Source organism: Scedosporium apiospermum (genome assembly GCF_000732125.1).
Source record: "Scedosporium apiospermum strain IHEM 14462 chromosome Unknown SEQ_SAPIO_0121, whole genome shotgun sequence".
NCBI lineage: Eukaryota > Fungi > Ascomycota > Sordariomycetes > Microascales > Microascaceae > Scedosporium > Scedosporium apiospermum.
The window spans coordinates 1017805-1034341 of record NW_015971822.1 but is presented as its reverse complement, the minus strand read 5'-3'; the positions used below and the strand labels follow the sequence as shown (position 1 = coordinate 1034341).

The 16537-nt window shown below is 52.9% G+C and overlaps 3 protein-coding genes and 3 pseudogenes across 3 annotated transcripts; 4 read left to right on the top strand and 2 right to left on the bottom strand.

Annotated features, from left to right (window-relative positions):
- Nucleotides 1-880: 880 nt before the first annotated feature.
- SAPIO_CDS8360 lies at nucleotides 881-1717 on the top strand (annotated as a pseudogene; the record flags this gene model as incomplete).
- Nucleotides 1718-2484: 767 nt separating this feature from the next.
- Nucleotides 2485-6297, top strand: SAPIO_CDS8359 (annotated as a pseudogene; the record flags this gene model as incomplete).
- Nucleotides 6298-7570: 1273 nt separating this feature from the next.
- On the bottom strand, nucleotides 7571-8202 carry SAPIO_CDS8358 (uncharacterized protein; the record flags this gene model as incomplete). Its single annotated transcript, XM_016790011.1, has 2 exons — nucleotides 7571-7895; nucleotides 7964-8202. The coding sequence occupies 2 exons, from the start codon at nucleotides 8200-8202 to the stop codon at nucleotides 7571-7573; spliced, it is 564 nt and encodes a 187-aa protein (XP_016640274.1).
- Nucleotides 8203-10628: 2426 nt separating this feature from the next.
- Nucleotides 10629-11045, top strand: SAPIO_CDS8357 (annotated as a pseudogene; the record flags this gene model as incomplete).
- Nucleotides 11046-12280: 1235 nt separating this feature from the next.
- On the top strand, nucleotides 12281-13576 carry SAPIO_CDS8356 (Histidinol-phosphate aminotransferase; the record flags this gene model as incomplete). Its single annotated transcript, XM_016790010.1, has 2 exons — nucleotides 12281-12354; nucleotides 12439-13576. 2 exons carry the CDS (start codon nucleotides 12281-12283, stop codon nucleotides 13574-13576), a joined length of 1212 nt encoding a protein of 403 aa, XP_016640273.1.
- A 157-nt stretch (nucleotides 13577-13733) lies between these two features.
- On the bottom strand, nucleotides 13734-15353 carry SAPIO_CDS8355 (uncharacterized protein; the record flags this gene model as incomplete). The annotated part of the gene is made up of 3 exons (XM_016790009.1): nucleotides 13734-14960; nucleotides 15055-15117; nucleotides 15195-15353. The coding sequence occupies 3 exons, from the start codon at nucleotides 15351-15353 to the stop codon at nucleotides 13734-13736; spliced, it is 1449 nt and encodes a 482-aa protein (XP_016640272.1).
- Nucleotides 15354-16537: the final 1184 nt, after the last annotated feature.

Genomic DNA, 16537 nt, shown 5'->3' with positions numbered 1-16537 from the left:
GACGAAATGATAAATATGAACGATCATTTACAAAATATCTATTCGATGTTTTACGAAGACTCGTGTCCCATATTTCCGCCTGCATCATCGAGAGCGGCCGCCCCCTGGACCTGCTTATTGCGACCGTCTGGTCGCAATGAACCGTTACAAAGTAGTTCGGCCCAGCGCATCATCTCATCTCTTCATCTTTTGGCATTCTGTCTATATCCTTCTTAACCCACTTCGTAGGGATCATATTTCAGGACTTTTTAGGGAAAAGGAGGGGAAGAGAGAAAAGAAGAATATATTTTGAAGACTTCAAGATCGATTTCGACAGAGTCTTGCTCCTCTGATTAGCAGGTACCTCCAAATGACCAGGTTGTGAGATCCCGACCCGCCAAGACTCCAAAGGATCTGCCGCGCAGCGACCTGAGCGGTTATTCTCAATGTTCATTTGGTAATTCGGCAATGGTGAGGCATTGATGCTGCGCCACCCCCGGCCCTGGGACAAGGGCTTTATCCAGGCGAGAGGGTCATGAATATTAACCCCAAGTCCAAGATGATAATGGCACTCTGGGGAGGATGCGGGCAAGTTACAGCTGTCATCCTGGACTTGAAGATTCCAGCTATTGCGAACCAATGGACTGGTAAACGCTGTAAGGCTGCAGCTCAATTAGGAATCGAACCACGCCGAGTGGTCTTCGGAATACCTACTACCCGTCATCATCGTGGAGGGCGTAACACGGGCGGGAAACTTCCGTACTCGTCCAATACATACACTGCATGGGGAAAGGTCCTTCCCGCGCTCTCTGCAACTTCAACCTCCACCTCACTTCTCCCCCTCTCTTCCTCGACCACCGATAGCCATCGAGAAACCTCCCCCGCAAGGGGAACGCTCACCATGTCGGGCAAAGAGCCGAACAGCGATCTCCAAAACAGCTACGGCTTAGAAGCCGCGCCAGTCGAGGCGACAACTCTAACCGCGCCGGAAGTCAGTAGGCAAACGAGCCCATTGTATTCTGTCTCGTCGCCATCGCATACGCCCGGAACCCTAGCCACCGACGGAACAGCGGCCACCGATGCTGCCATCGTGACAGAGAAGCCGGCGTCAGAGAAAAAGAAGATACTGGGTCTATCAGTCGGCGTTTTCTGGACATTAGTGGTCCTCGGATTTATCGCCATACTCGGTCTTGGTGTCGGCATCGGCGTCGGCGTTGGTCTCCGGCATGGCGGGTCCTCTTCGGGATCCGACTCACCTCCTCAAACCGAGCAACCTACACAATCCGGGCAACCTACACAATCCGAGCAACCGTCATCCTCAGCGACTTCGACAACATCATCGGTCGAACCCTTCGTCACGTCCGGAACGTCGGGTCTCGCCGCCAACAGCTGCACTTTCCAGACCCCGAGGACATTCACGGCGTCGGACGGCACGCGTTTCACGCAGTTCTGCTTCACGGACTGGCCTCGAGGTGTTGAGGCGTCGGACGGCAACGGCACGGTGCAAGACGTGGGCAGGACGATTGTGTATACGTTCGAGGACTGTATGGAGGAGTGCATCAAGCATAACAAGGACATGGGAAGCAACGGCGTTGCGTGCATGGGAGTTACGTATAATTCGAACCTGACGAGCATTGTCGAGGTCGGGAAGCAAGGGGGGAACTGTTTCTTGAAGAATAAGAAGGGGGTGAATCTTCCAGGGAGTGCGGAGTCTGCGAGCGCGGCGGTTGCTTTGTGATGAGCTTTATGGCCATTTGATACCTCGGGGGTTGTATAATAAATTGATCAATGATCTCTTCGGAGCTGGATATTAATGTATACTCTACGGATGGCATGTTGACCGCACGATTTCATGCCCTTTCTTGTTGGTCTCGTCCGCGGGTATTGAAGTTGGAGCTTCGAGTCGCGCTTCGACCGACAATATCCACCCCTATCCAACCAACCCCCGACGTCGTCTTCCGTTAGAATATGTCTCTAGAGTAGATGGTAGCTGCCTAGAGGCATGGCGTATGGTTTGTATAGGGATAGGTTGGATAGGTTGCGATGGAGATGCAATCCTGCGTGTCAGATCAACTCTGACTCACTTTGGCTTTTCTCTGACGATTTTCTTATCGGCCCAGTGAACACATTATTAAGGCTCTTTTGCAGCCAAGACTGGGGTAAAAGCAGCGAGTTTGGCATCTGAAGAACTCGAACTATTCCATCTTGATCGATCAGTTAATTATGGCCCTCGATGTTGGAGGGTGTGAGTTCCGAGATTCGAACGAGTTTACGAAGTACTTGATAATCATCATTGCTGGCGGGCTGAGCCAGTTGACGCCACCGCTGGCCACCCCGCCACCGACGCCCACCAAAATCGAAGGCAACCACGGACACCAATAGATTGCACCGCAAAGCTTCGAGGCATCCGCCTGAATCCTTCCGGTCCATCAACACTGTTCGTTTCCAAACTCCTCGGACGGACAGTCTTTCGCACGCGTCAAAAGATCCCTTCACTCAGCTGGAATGCCCAAGAAGAAGCGCCATTTCGCCCAGTATACAAAACCGCAGTCCACCCCGCCCGCATCGCTGGGCTCAAGCTCCTCAAGCTCCTCTAGTATGTTCCTACCCGAGTCCTTGAGCGATAGCCGACGAAGCTCGGCCTTTCATCCCGAAGCCCTTCTTCAAGACCCCTCTGCTCTACGCAACACCACCCCATACTCAATAACTAGACTAACCTTTCTCTTTTCAAATCCAACAGCTAGGAACCGCAACGAGACTCCCGGTGTCAACGAGCTCCTCGCCACTCTCCGTCGCCAAGGATCCTCATCCCCACGATCCAACCACCACGTCGCCGCTCCCAGCGTCCCTCCCGTCATCCGCGAAATCCTCCAGCTCCCCGAGACACCCGCCCCCTTGCCTAGGACTCGCGGCCGGGTTAGGTACGATGCGCGTGGGAGGAGATTACCTCCGGGACCCCCGCCGCCACGCAGTTGGCAGGCCGGTGCGATAAGCGGATGTTCGGAGGCGGACGGGCGCAGACGGGGCTTTGAAGCAAAAGCCTACGACCGTGCGACGGTTACATTGCCTGGGGAATATGTCCCCGGCAGGCTCAGCCTGGTCGATGCTGCATTGAAGTGCGTGGCTAGGGAGTGGCGGGAGCTGGGACCGCTTGAAGAGCTGAATTTGTGGGCTTTGCCGGATCGGACGAGGCAGGCTATGATACGGTATATTGAGGCCTATCACGGGAGAGATGTGAATCTTGGAGATTTGAAGGCGATACTAGTCCCAGATGAAGAGACCGATGACGAGGGGAGTGGAGTGGTTGCTACGAACGCCTATTTTACTCACCTCCATGTGCCGGCCTCGCTCTCAACGGCTTCTACCTTTCCATCCTTGATTAGTCTTCTTTTTCCCAGGGTGTCCTCAAAGGAGATACCATCACTGAAGAGTGAACCGCAAGACTCTTGGGAGATGGATTTCTCCACCCTTTCACTTTCGCCCGGCCGCTTACTCCCCTCTCTTACCCACCTCTCGCTCGCAGTTGACCCAGCCATCTGCATGGGCGATGCAATTCCGCGGCATACTCTCCCATCCTGGAGACACCTTCTCCAACTGGCGAAGAAGCTACCGGGATTGACCCACCTCAGCCTGGCATTCTGGCCCGAGCCCATGCGCACGCCGAACGCAAAGTATGCGTCGGTCGTCGGGCCCCAGGGAAACTCGATACAATACGGCGGAACGGGACCATATTCGCACTCTCTGGACCAAGACTGGGTCGAAGCCGTGAACATCCTGCGAACCCTTAGCAAGAGCTTGTACCAGCTTCAGTACCTCGACATCACAGGGTGCGGGGCTTGGTTCGCCGCGTTGATGCGCAGCGAGCAGACTCTGTTAGAAAGCGACGAAGAGAAAGGGGGTGAAGGGCGGAAGGGATGTCGGGGCGTGGACTGGGCGGGGGATTGGGGAAAGATAGAGGTCTTGAGGATGAAGTCGGGGATAAAAATCACGGAGGAGACGACCGCCACCGAAAGAGCCATGTACCGGTCTGGGGCGGAACTAGCGGCTGCTTTAGAGAGGCATATTCGCTCGCAGAGGGCCGGAAGGGGGAGAATCATCACGGTTGAGAAGGATGATGTGTATGACCTGCGAGGGTCATCAGGGTAGGGTTAGGTGAGCGATTTACCCTTCTGGTTCCTTGGGTCCATCGGCTATGCTGTGCATTTAAACCTATTTATCATCGGTTAGTTTTTAGACCAGGGGGTAGAGGATGGGCTTAGACTTGTATCTTCGTCCCCCTATGATTTCATTTCACCATAAAAGTTTAGTTCACGGACGAGACGCAAAGGCTTGATCCCGAGATTGAAGGAGTTCTTCTGCCAGCCCCTACTTCCTACATTGCGTTATGCAAGAACTGACTACACTTTAAAACGGCCAGCACCACGATCTCGGCGGCGCCTGGACACCGACACGCGATGGCCGGTTGGCGAGACGCCGCAACTGGGTGGTTGGTTGATGTGGCAGAGCCTTGTTCGTCACGGGCTGTAGGGTTATTGGGGTTGTTTCTATTCTTTTGATCGGCCATTTCTGTTTTTGCATCTGTCTTTTTTTTCCTTTATTGTGTCTATTGCGGGTTGGTTTTAAGGCATTTGCTGGCGAGCTGGAGTTGGAGCCGCAGGTTTTCACTTGGGCCGGCCCTTGTCTCATTTTCTTCAAGGAAGCATGATATCTATAGAGCGGACCTCCCCCTCGGATAATGATTCACGACTTTCATTTTCAGTCTCGAACTCAATAACCCCATAGAGTTTAATTGTCCCTGTTTTTCTTTCTTTCACTTTCCCTCAGTTTTCATTCACTCTGGGACCGAACTGCTTGGGGCTACTATTTAGTGTCTCAGTCTCTTCTTGGTTATCAACTTGCTTCCTCGACTTCCTCTTTATCCCATTCCCAAGAGTCCGTTACATTTACACAGACTTACAAGTTTCCAACTTGCTGGCTTTCAAGTTGTTTGCAAATCTTGCGTTTCCCTACATTTCTTGCCCAATTTTCACGTCATGGTACATTTTAACTCATCAATAGAAATAAAGGTTCTGCACATTATCCCCCTTCCCTTCGTGATTGGGGGCTTCGTGCTTACCTTCCTCGCCCTCTTTGCCGGGTTCAAGGACGGTTTCATGGAGGAGTATGCCATCGTCAGGGTAAGCTGACCTCGAGCCATTTCCACGCCCTGAGTTAGTGGGAATAAAGCAAAACTAACTCGAAGCCTTAGGTGAATATGACCAACTTTGCCAAGGACCTCCTTACCGATGGAAGGGACAAGAACAACCAGACCTGCAAGTGTGGCATTGATGGTATTGGTGACTTTTTCCCCAACAAGATCAACGAGGCTGGCAACAACATCACCTCCAATCTCACCCAGAAACTCGGCATCGAGGAGTGGTACTCCGTACACATCCTACAGTTTTGCCAGGGCAACTTTAAAGACGACCCTCCTGGCCTCTACGTTATGCACTGCGCCGACACTAGCCCTGGACGTAAGTGTCCCCCCCCTCTCTCTTTCTCTCACTCTTCGTACAGGAAAAAGGAAAGTAAGAAAGCTCACATCATATCGAAGACCGCATCAATTTCACCAAAATACTCGACGACGAAATCACCGCCGGCCCCGCCAACCTCACCCTCGCCGATCTCCCCTGGCCCTTCAGCATCGAGCGCCAAATCGCCAAGTTCAATAGCAACCTTCACGCCGCCTTCGTCCTCTACGTCCTCGCCATCATCTTCATCGGCCTCGGCGCCATCTGCAACGTCGTTGCTATCTTCTATTCCCCGTCCACGCCCGCCCCGTCCGACGAGTCCGCCCTCACCCCGATCGTCACCAACGCCGTGTTTGCCATCGTCGCCTGGTTTAGCCTCGGGCTGGGATCGGCTATCGCGACTGGGGCGGCCGGAACTGCCGTTGAGAGGATTAACGATACCGGTGAGCAGGTTGGGGTTGCGGCCACGCGGGGGGTGGAGTTTGTTGTTTTGACTTGGGCCGCTTTCGGTGTTGTTGCCATTGTGGCTGTGTATTGGGGGACTGAGTTTAGGATAATGGAGAAGAAGGTGAAGAAGAAGAGGAGACGGCAGCGGCAGTATCGGGACATTGAGAATGCGACAGCCCTGGCGAATGCGATGGCCGCGCTGAATGCGCAGGGGGGGAACATGGCGAATACGATGGGCAGAGGGAAGGCAATAGTGAGGAAGATGACGAATGCGGAGAGAGCTAACGCGGATAACGCGGCGAATGCCGCGAATGCCGCGAATGCGATGGAAGGGAACCCGGCAAATGGGACGGAGACGTAGCAGCCGGTGCCGAGGTAGTTTCGGGGGAATTAGGGGCGGGCTATCTGGTTTTGAAGGGGAAAAGAGAGATTCGGAGACTCTCACCTTAGAAGGGGAGTCTTGGGAGCTTTTGGCCTTTATAGATGGTCGGTTTTATCTTTGCGCACAGCAGCCTTTCTTGGAAGCATGGAAAAGTTATTAGAACGAGGGTTCGTCCCCGGTATGGGGCATAATTTGCTGAAACCTTCCTTGATTCCATCGAAATCAACTTCATATCATGACTCGTTTTCCCATATATTCTCCATTCCATATACGAATGTGTCTTGTGTGTCATAATCATCATATGAAATAGAGTTGACTTTTTGCAGCTAGAGAGATTCCTTGACAAGAATCCTAGAGGAACTGCCAACAAGAACACTCAGTCAGAAGGTTGAATCTTTTTGCGCCAAGTAAAATGAAGGGATGTGGACATACTCGAAGCGGTTGCTGCGGTGAGGCTGAAGCCTGATCTAGCAAGGAAATGCTATCCTGCTCCCGCTCATGGCCGGGTGCCAGGCCCCGCTCTTGGTTTCCACTATCTTCTCGGGTGTTGGCGGTGCTGGCGGCATGACGGCGCCGACGGTGATCGAGCCAGAGCAACCTGCCTTGCGCAAAGCAGCCGGAGACATGGCCCATCCAGATCACGGCGACGGTGAGCAAGAAAACAAGGAGGGCTAAGAAGAAGTATCCGATCCAACCAGGCGCCGACATCTTCCCTCGGTGAAGTATATGCCGTTTGTCCTATATGACTGGTACGTGCCCCTGTTTATTGTAAGCATTCTGCAGGGTAAACGGTCGAGGTAAATGCTCGAGTATACCTTAGGGGGGGGATGAAATAATGGGTGTATGCTTTGTCGGTTGGTGAGGTGACTATCGAATGGAATGCTGGAAATCAAAGGAGAAGGAGCTCTGTATGGATTGAGATTGAAGTAGCTGAGGGCCTCCTGTGTTTGTTTCCGCCAGTTTCATCCGATTCTAGAGCCTTATGAGACGAGAATGCCATCGTCCGTTCTGGAAGGAATGTTTCACGTAGCCTTGGGGACCTCACAGGTCGTAGCTGCCCCGAAGAAACTGCCTGCAAAAGCCAGTAATCCTCAACCCGGCTTTACCATCAGCATCCCCCAAATGTGGTATTGAGCGGCAAGAACCCTCTAGAATGAATGTGCAATGTGGTAGAGTCGAATAAACGGTCACCACTCGCCATCAACTCATTTTACAACCACGAAATCAACTCCTGCTTCCCAAACTCATCAAATCAACAACGCGCCTCCAACAACAGCGGCGGCCGCAGCAAGCACGGGATTCCGAGGCTGCCTAAGGAAGGGCGCATTGCCCTGGTTGTAGGCGCAGCGGTATTTTGGTCATGGCCTGTTTGCGTCGCCGTGGCGGAGAGTTTCTCGACACCGGCAGTGATGGTGAGCGGCGCGTACCAGGCTTCGGTCTCCATGGCGCTGTTGAAACTCTTGGTGGCGGACTCTTCCACGTAGACTATACTGACTGTGCAGGACCCGATATCCTCTTCCACGAGCCGGCAAGTGACATCCATCGTTTTAAGATACTCTCTGGGTCGAGGGGTCTCTCTATCCACGAAGCAGTTAGGAGATCCAAAATTGAGCGATGGGGCTGAAAGGGGAGGAGTGAGACTCACGGGCCAATATGGATGGCGAACTGGGCGGTGTCGGGTCCATCGATCGCAGTAATCGTAGCACCCTCGCATTGCTCGCAAGTAATCTCGTAGGTGGTGTGGGAATGACTGTCGACGTTTACAACGGAGGCACTCAAGGAGGTCCCCGGGTCCAGTGGGTCGACGGGGAGAAAGAGTGAGACCGTGGAGTTCTGGGCCACAACGGAAGCTGCAAAAGCAGCGCAAACGGCGAACCGGCGCATTGTGAGACGATTAGCGCGAAGAACTTGCAACGCAGTGGAAATATTGTTGATGAGAAGCCGTCAAGGATGACTTAGACGAGGTTGAGCTCCGAGATAGCCAGAGCAGCAGCTATTGATACCAAGATCTCACGATAGTCTTTCCTCTACCTTCTTCTCTTTCTTCTTATGATTTCTTTATTTCTCTTTTTTTATTTTATTTTATTTTTGTTAGATTTATTTTATCCATGGTCTGTCATAAAATTATCCCCCAGATGCACTGACTTCGGGCCACTGCGCTTCAGTTGGGACGTTGATGGAACGCTATTAATTACTCGTCCCATTCAAGCGGAGCTAGAATAGATTGGGCTGGGGAAGAACGGGTCCCTGTCTCGGCGTGCAAGGGTAAGGTGAGTATTCCTACCCTGCGTGCGAAGTACGAAGCCCTCCATCAGAGGACTCATACAACTCATGCAAGCAGACTGGGCATGGCATCGAGCATGGATGGAGAGAGCTTGAATCAGGAACCGTCGGGCTGAGCCGAATGGCTGGAAGAAGACATTGGAATTTGAGCTATCGTAGGAAGTTATACGTTGTCTCCTTAGAGTAAGGGCGGGACGTGAGCTCCTCCTTCGATAACATCTTGCGACTGAACATCTTGCGACTTACACACCGGTGCCATGTGTGGCTCTCCCACCATGCTCAGTCCCTCCTGTAAATATCACTGACCAGCCAGGCCAGATTCAAAGAGAAAACGAGGACTCACAAAGTATTTGAAGCCTGACGGTAAATTTTTCTATGGGAGCGCATTTCCTCTATTGCATCAACTGCATTTGATGCAATTTAAATTAAGTTGAGATTCGCTGTTGTGTGCTTGAACGAGAGAAAAGTTCAACGCTGTGAAGTAGAGGCATTATGTAACACGACAACGAGGAGAAGAAACGGCCAAGTTTTGCCAAGTGTCACGTGGGTTCGATGTTGGCCTTACAGGGAGCTAGGAACACAAATAGTTCAAGGGACAGTAACAATTTAGGAGTATTAATTGATCGCAACACAACTGCAGTGTAGCCTAACGCACTATGAAGTATAGAAAAGTACCGAAGGACGAGACACTCAATCCTATTCGCTAGAGACCTTATCCAAGACTAGCCAAGAACTGCCCAGTCCATCTCCAGCGAAGAGCGACAACACGACGCTGATGTCGCATCTTTAGCCTTCTCCTCGCTCCTCGGATCCAAGAGCCATGGACTTCCTAAGCTTGCGATGAAAGTTGGCGGAGCAGTTTGCTGGCCCTCCAGCTTCTTCGAGCGTAACGGCGAAGGTTCTTCGGAGCTCTTCGTTGTTTTCTAACACCGACTCCCACGCCAAAGATACCTGCGCTGGGGGAACGTGTTGAAATGATCTCGGACCTGCTCAATTCGCTGGGTCGAGCCAAGACGCTGCCGAGCCCTTGGCATTCCAAATTGATAGTGATTATGACCGCCAAGATCGCGGCGACGACGGTCGCTTTTGTGCTTTTTCCTCCGTCTCTCTTTTCTTCCATTCCCTTGCATTTTCCTTCTCGCTTGCCGATGCATATAATATCGTTGAATCGTCCTTCATCCTCCTCCTCAACTCGAGAACCCCCCTGACCCTCTCGACTCCGCCAAGACCAAGAAATAATCCCCTCACCGAGCGCTCGCAGCTACCACTGGACTCCACTTATGTTACGATAGCCTCGTCTGCAGCCTCGACAGGTTTTCTTCGTCACCTTACACTAGAACCAGGATACATTCGATCGCAGAGTTGTTGCGCACCACAGCTCCAGCTGCTGTCGGCGGCACCGATTCTTTTCATCGTTCTGGTACCTGGAAGTTTTTTGAGCAACACCAAGAGTGCTGTTACTGCTGTGCTCCTTTCGTTCGCCGAACCGCCGTGACGCCGAACTCTTTCCGGCCCGGTACGGGGCGATTCCCATTTCTGCTATGCGAATGCGCCGGTCTATAGCGGCGTTGTTGCCTATATGGCTGTCCCTCCTCCCTGCGCCTGCAGCTTCTGCTTCTGCAAAGGAGGATACGGTGTCGGTCTTCCTACCCCACTATAGATCGAAATGGTGGCTGGATATGCATGCGAGCATATTAACAAAAGTACGCGGTCCACCTCTCTTTGCATCGCCCTTAGCGCCTCTCCCATGTCAGACTATTTAGAATATTCGAGGTTTCTCATTTCGCTGGGATTAACGATGCGGTTCAGGACGACGATAAAACGGCGTATACAATTTTCTGCCCGACACAAACTCCACAGAGGTGTAACCTGGCTGGAGACCTCCCATTCACATTTACCGAAGGTCCTAGCACGCTGATATTCCACGGCACCCTCACCTCTACCTAGTATGTTTCGATTAATCCAGTCGACGCCAGAAAACTTGTGCTAGTTAGAGCAGCTGTCCTGACCGACCGCCATTTAGCATCATGAATCTCGAATGCGATCTCAAAGGCACGACCCAAGCGACGTGTTCCGGATATTCTAGCTTCAAGTCTGGTTACAGCCTCGGAAATTACGTCGGCCCCACCGAAGTAACTTGGACCTCGACTTTCACCGGATCCGAAGTCGCCTGGGCCGTCATCACGATCACGGATAAGGTCGAAGTGCAGACGAACGGGTTGACGGATTTGACTGCGACGGCGATGGAGACGCCCGAAAGCTCGGTTACGGCCGACGAGATTGCGCCGCATGGATTTCCGTCCGATGATAGCATATTTCCGATACAGACCGGAGCGCCGGATAAGGAGAGCACCGGGGTGGGCCGGCGGAGAAATGGAGAGGGCGCGTGGGCCGTTGTGGCTGCTGCCGTTGGAGCGGCGGTTCTGACCGGCGTCACGTTATAGTCTGCATGCATGCTACGACATGCATTGTGGTCTAGGGATGATAGCTCGGAGGAATCCCTTCTAAACTCGCCAAGTGGATTGGTGGTATTTGCAGTTAGAGAAGACTTTTGGGTCCCAGGAGTGGGTGTTGAGGATGTGGACTGGGCCTTCCACCGTTATGATTATGATGAACTGGGAACGGAAACGTACTATATCCGGGGGAAATATGTATTACTGGCGATGCGTGGCATTTATTGGGTTTTTTGTTTCTTCTTCTTCTTTTCTTTTCCTGCCTCGAATGGGCTTCTTTAGGTTTGGGGACTATACCCGCGGCTATTAGGCTGCCTTTTGCTTCTTTGTTGGACTCTTTTTAGAAATTCTGGATGTTGGGGAGTTTATTGTACGGAGTTATGACGGTACTGATGGGATGTGCTGGATGAATGAGGTGGGCGGTATCGAGTCTTATTAACTGATCTCCGCTGTGCTGGATCTGGCAGATGGAAATATATGTCAAAGGCGGTGATGAATAGAATAGATGCCTCTGATCGCTATTGTTGTATCAAGAATGTGATCTCGGTGAGTAATATTTGAGCAAGTTTCCTAATGCAGTCTTGTCGGAGTATGGGTCACGTCGGGTCGGTTCTGCAAACTCTGAGTTTGACCCCTGGGTCAATCAGTCGATAGTTGAGGTAATCGAACCTTGGTGGTTGGCCAAACGGGTCCTCGAATTGACCTCAGGCACGCCCTTTGCTAGCTTCGGAGGATGTAGATCGGTGCGGTGGGTGAAGTCCAGGCAATGGAGTATTCAATTGATGGAGCGAGCTTGAATTTGATTGATCACAATATCCAAAGGAACATTGGACAGAGTCATTGGGCGACAACAATCAACTTTCGTGGTGGGGGCGGGGTAGTTTTGTATAGTTTTGTAGTTTGGTACTTTGAGATGGTATTTTTCAAGGGACCCGACAACGGAACGACAGACTAAAATCAAATCGGCGAAATCGATTCTGCAATGCAGCCACGGTGACTCTTTCACGAGCGATTGAAATTGGGCCTGAGAGAACTAGCAGAGTTATATATGACTCAACACCTCTGGAGTGGTCAATCCAATCAACCCCGATCTCCAATCCCTACGAGATAGAATATATTAAGAATTAGCAGTCCTCCAACGTTCGAGAGACACCAACACTCGAGAATTTATTGGTTATTCAGCTCTCTTCGACTCTCGTCACCAATACGGGCCTTGATAGATCGCAATGTCTCCATTCAACCTTGCGGAGTGCGCCCGGCCCAATATACTGGCATTGGTCCCCTACCGATGTGCGCGAGAGTAAGCACGCACCTTCCCTTGATTCCCCTCCGTACATACGGTTTCCCTCCCCGCCGACCCCAGAGCTGACCACCAGCGCAAAAGTGACTACAAAGATGACGGCACCAACATCCTCCTCGACGCCAACGAAAACGCCTACGGCCCATCCGTCGCCCCTCTCGCATCCAAAGTCGACTCCGATCTCCTAACCGCCCGCGACTTCCTCGGCCTCCACCGCTACCCGGACCCCCACCAAGAAGCTCTCAAGGAGAAGCTCTGCGCCCTCCGCAACACCCACACCCACACGCAAAAGAAGCTTAAGCCCGAGAATCTCTTCGTCGGCGTCGGAAGCGACGAGGCCATTGACGCCGTTCTCCGCGCGTTTTGCGTCCCCGCCAAGGATAGGATCTTGACGTGTCCCCCTACGTATGGCATGTACTCCGTCTCCGCACAGGTGAACGACGTTGCCATCGTCAAGGCTCCTCTCCTGCCCGCTCCCGAGTTCGCCATTGACGTCGCTGCCGTTACCGAGACGCTTTCCAAGGAACCCAATATCAAGGTCGTATACTTGTGCTCCCCAGGTAATCCCACCGGAAGCGTCCTCGCCAAGGAAGACATCCAAAAGATCCTCGAGCACCCCACCTGGAACGGCATCGTCGTCGTCGACGAGGCCTACATCGACTTCGCACCCGACGGCACCTCCCTCGCCGAATGGGTCCTCGAGTGGCCCAACCTCCTCGTCATGCAGACCCTATCGAAGGCCTTTGGCATGGCCGGCATCCGTCTCGGAGCCGCCTTCACCTCGCCCGCCATCGCCGCCCTGCTCAACAACCTCAAGGCCCCCTACAACATCTCCAGCCCCACGAGCTCGCTGGCGACGTACGCCGTCTCCGAAGGGGGTCTCGAGGTCATGCGTGGGAACCGAGAGAAGCTTCTCAAACAGCGCGATAGGCTGGTCGAGGAGTTGCCCAAGATTCCTGGCGTCGGTAGGAGGAGGGGTGGGTTGGACAGCAACTTTTTGTTGTATGAGATGTTGAATGCTAAGGGGGAGCCGGATAATGAGGTTGCGCAGAAGGTGTATCAGATGCTTGCTGAGGCGAAGGGCGTCGTTGTGAGGTTTAGGGGGAAGGAGCATGGATGTTTGGCCTGTTTGAGGATAACGGTCGGGACCGAGGAGGAGGTTACGAGGCTTTTGGCGGCGCTGAGGACGGCGCTGGAGGAGGTGAGGGGTACTGCGGCGTAACGATTGGATAGCAGCTGGTGTGGCGGGCGGTCTTCTTGTGTAAGAAGAGAGTAGACCCCATTTCTTTTTTCTTCTTTTTTAAAATTTATATAAATCTAGATGTGAGAATGGTAGGTTGGACTAGATCGATATAAATCTCATGATGAACACCTTTTTTTTATAGCAAACCGAAGACGGCAACCATGAGACTACCCATAACAACGGCAACGCTCATACGCTTGCCTACGGCGCCGGATTCGTCCTCATTATCACTGCCACCACTACCACCACTGCCAGGCTTCGAAGAGCCATTGGGATCCGTCACCTCAGTAATCTGACCCTCAGCATACGGAGCATCCGCTTCAGCGATCAAAAGGCCCTGAACAACATTCAAAACGGAAAGCTGCTCGCCCGGCCCCACCATGCTCAGACTATCCATCGCCCAATAAGACTGGCACCGGTCCTGGTTCTTGCCGGCCGTGCACTTCGCCGCGGCAGCCTTGGCCGACGCCGTGAGGAGGGGACGGACCTTTGCGTCGAGGGCGGGGACCATCTGCGCCGCACGCCACATGGCGGAGGCGAGGAGACCTTTCATGGCGTTCATGCTGTGGGTGCACATGAGCCCAGCCTCGCAGGCGGTCTCGGTGAGGATGTCGCCCGGATCAATGCCGCCTTCCTTGCTGCTGGCTCGGAAAAACACCTCGGAGGCGTGGTCGATGAGTTTGGTCGCGCGCTCGGTCCATTTGGCGTCGCCGGTGTGGTTGGCCATGACTGCCGCGCCAAGGATGTGGAGTCCCGAGGCATGAGTCCACTGGACCCTGCTCGGCGTGCTGCAGTCCAATTCCGGGTTCGCGCCGTCGTAGACGGCGTATTCGTCGTTTATGAAGCCGACTTCGTCGGTCCAGTCCCAGATCTTGTTGGCCCACTGCACCAAACTGCCATCCTTGTCCCCTGTGGCGCGGGCGAGACGGGCGGCCATCTGCAAAACGGCACCGGTTACAAGGGTCGACTTCCATACGCCGGTCGAGCTTAGGCTCGGGTTGAGCTGCCAGACGATACCGCCGCCGCAGGTTTCATTGTCCCAGAGGCTCGTGAGGAAGTTGAACGAGTTCTGGCTGAGGGTAAGCCAGGAGGGAAGATCTTTTTCGGGTTGGGGGAAGTTGCGCTCGGCGGCGGTGAGCGCGGCGAGGCCCCAGGTGGCAACGTCGTCGCCGGCCGGGAAGGCGATGGATTCGTTGTAGTGGTAGTCTTTGTTGGGGCCGAGGTTATCGGGGGCGGTGAGGGCGGCGATGATGGCTTCGTTGTAGGACTTGTCACCAGTGAAGTGTTGGTATTCGATGAGGCTGGACCAGACTGCGCCGGCGGTCCAGAAGTCGACGAATGGGAAGAAGGTTCCAATGGTTTGCTGGGGAGAGAGACGGAAGGAAGATAAGTACTTGATCGAATCTGAACCGAGAAAGAAGTCCGCGACGAGTCTCGGAAGAAAGATGTCGACTTACAACGGTGGAGTTCTCGGGTGCGTAATAGGACATGAGGTTGGAGGCGACGTTACTGGCAACGCCCTTCACCGACGCTACCGGAGAGAAAATGTTAACATATTGAGGGATCTGGAAGCAACGAGAGGTAGATTTGTGCATACTTCCACTAGGAAGTTGATGTGACGTTCTAATATCCGACACAGCGAAAGGCTAAAGGGGTCCGGCTTGCCTGGGTCGTTGACGTCCAAGTCTTTGGGAAGAACGGCCATGGCCGGAGCCGCCGCAATGCTCGCGAGCAACACAGATCTGAGAGACTTCATTTTCGATGAATTTTGAGAAGACGAAAACGGGTTTCTACAGCTTGTAAATGAAACGAGTGGAACGGCTTAACTAGCCTTGAGGAAACGAGTGACAGGTTCGAGATGTGAATAAGTTAGAGTGGACAAGCCATGAAGACCAACCGACGCGAGAGCGAGCGTGAACGAGTGACGATGTAGGTTGGAGAGATTCTCAACCCAGGTTAGATACGCGAACGAGACAACATGAAAACTTGCTCGTCTTTAAACTCCACCGACATATGGAAATACTATACAACTAGGCAGCCAGAGAGGAATTCGCATCCTTCCCGTCATCACGGGGGTCGTCCGTCGGGAATTGGTCCCCTCTTGAGGAGATTTAATTCCAATGGTCATACAAAACTAAACCAATCCGGCCCTGGATTCCCGATCACCGCCTCATTTGCCAAGAAATCAAGACGGATCCTCCTGTGTAACCAAGAATGGGCTCAAAGTTCTCCTCGGTCCCGGAGCTGGAACTTGAGTCTTTACGGGCGTAAACCGCAGGAGAGGAGTATTCTAGGCATCAAGTAGATTATGGATTCCTCTGGCTGGGAGGTTATGGCAGGGCAATAGCATAACCTGTTATTGACTGCGCCATGATCCCAGGAAAAGGCGCTAAAGATGTTTTGATCAATTCATCTTGTGAGACGCGTTACACACGATCCTGGTCGGAGCCTAATTCCAATTAAAAATCATCAGTTCCTCGTGCATTGTCCCTTGCAGGCTTGGCATTCGCGCCACGCCGTCTTTGGGAGCTCTCGTACGAATTGCCCCTTTCGGACACAAAAAAATTTGGTCGAATCTTGACTGTCTTCGCGACTCGCCGACTGGATGCTTGGACACAAGACTCGGTTTAACTAACGGGGCTTCTCTGGAAAATAGCCAGGGTCATGCAGAATGTAATTTTAAACAGACTTCAGGTTAAGTCTGTGCTTTCCCGCGAGGGACATTTCATCGAAGCCTTTCTTCCGTTGCACTTTGCTCGATCCTCTCACGGGCAGACTGATTTCAGGCTGAATTGTCGAAGATTGCGGCAACGAATGAAGCCCTACGAAGCAGGCCTGCAAAGGATATTGGTTCTATTCCCACCGTGGTTCGAAGCGGTCGAGGGTTAACCGGGCCTCCCCAACCTCAGGCTTGATGTCCGCCGTCGACGACTGAGAAGT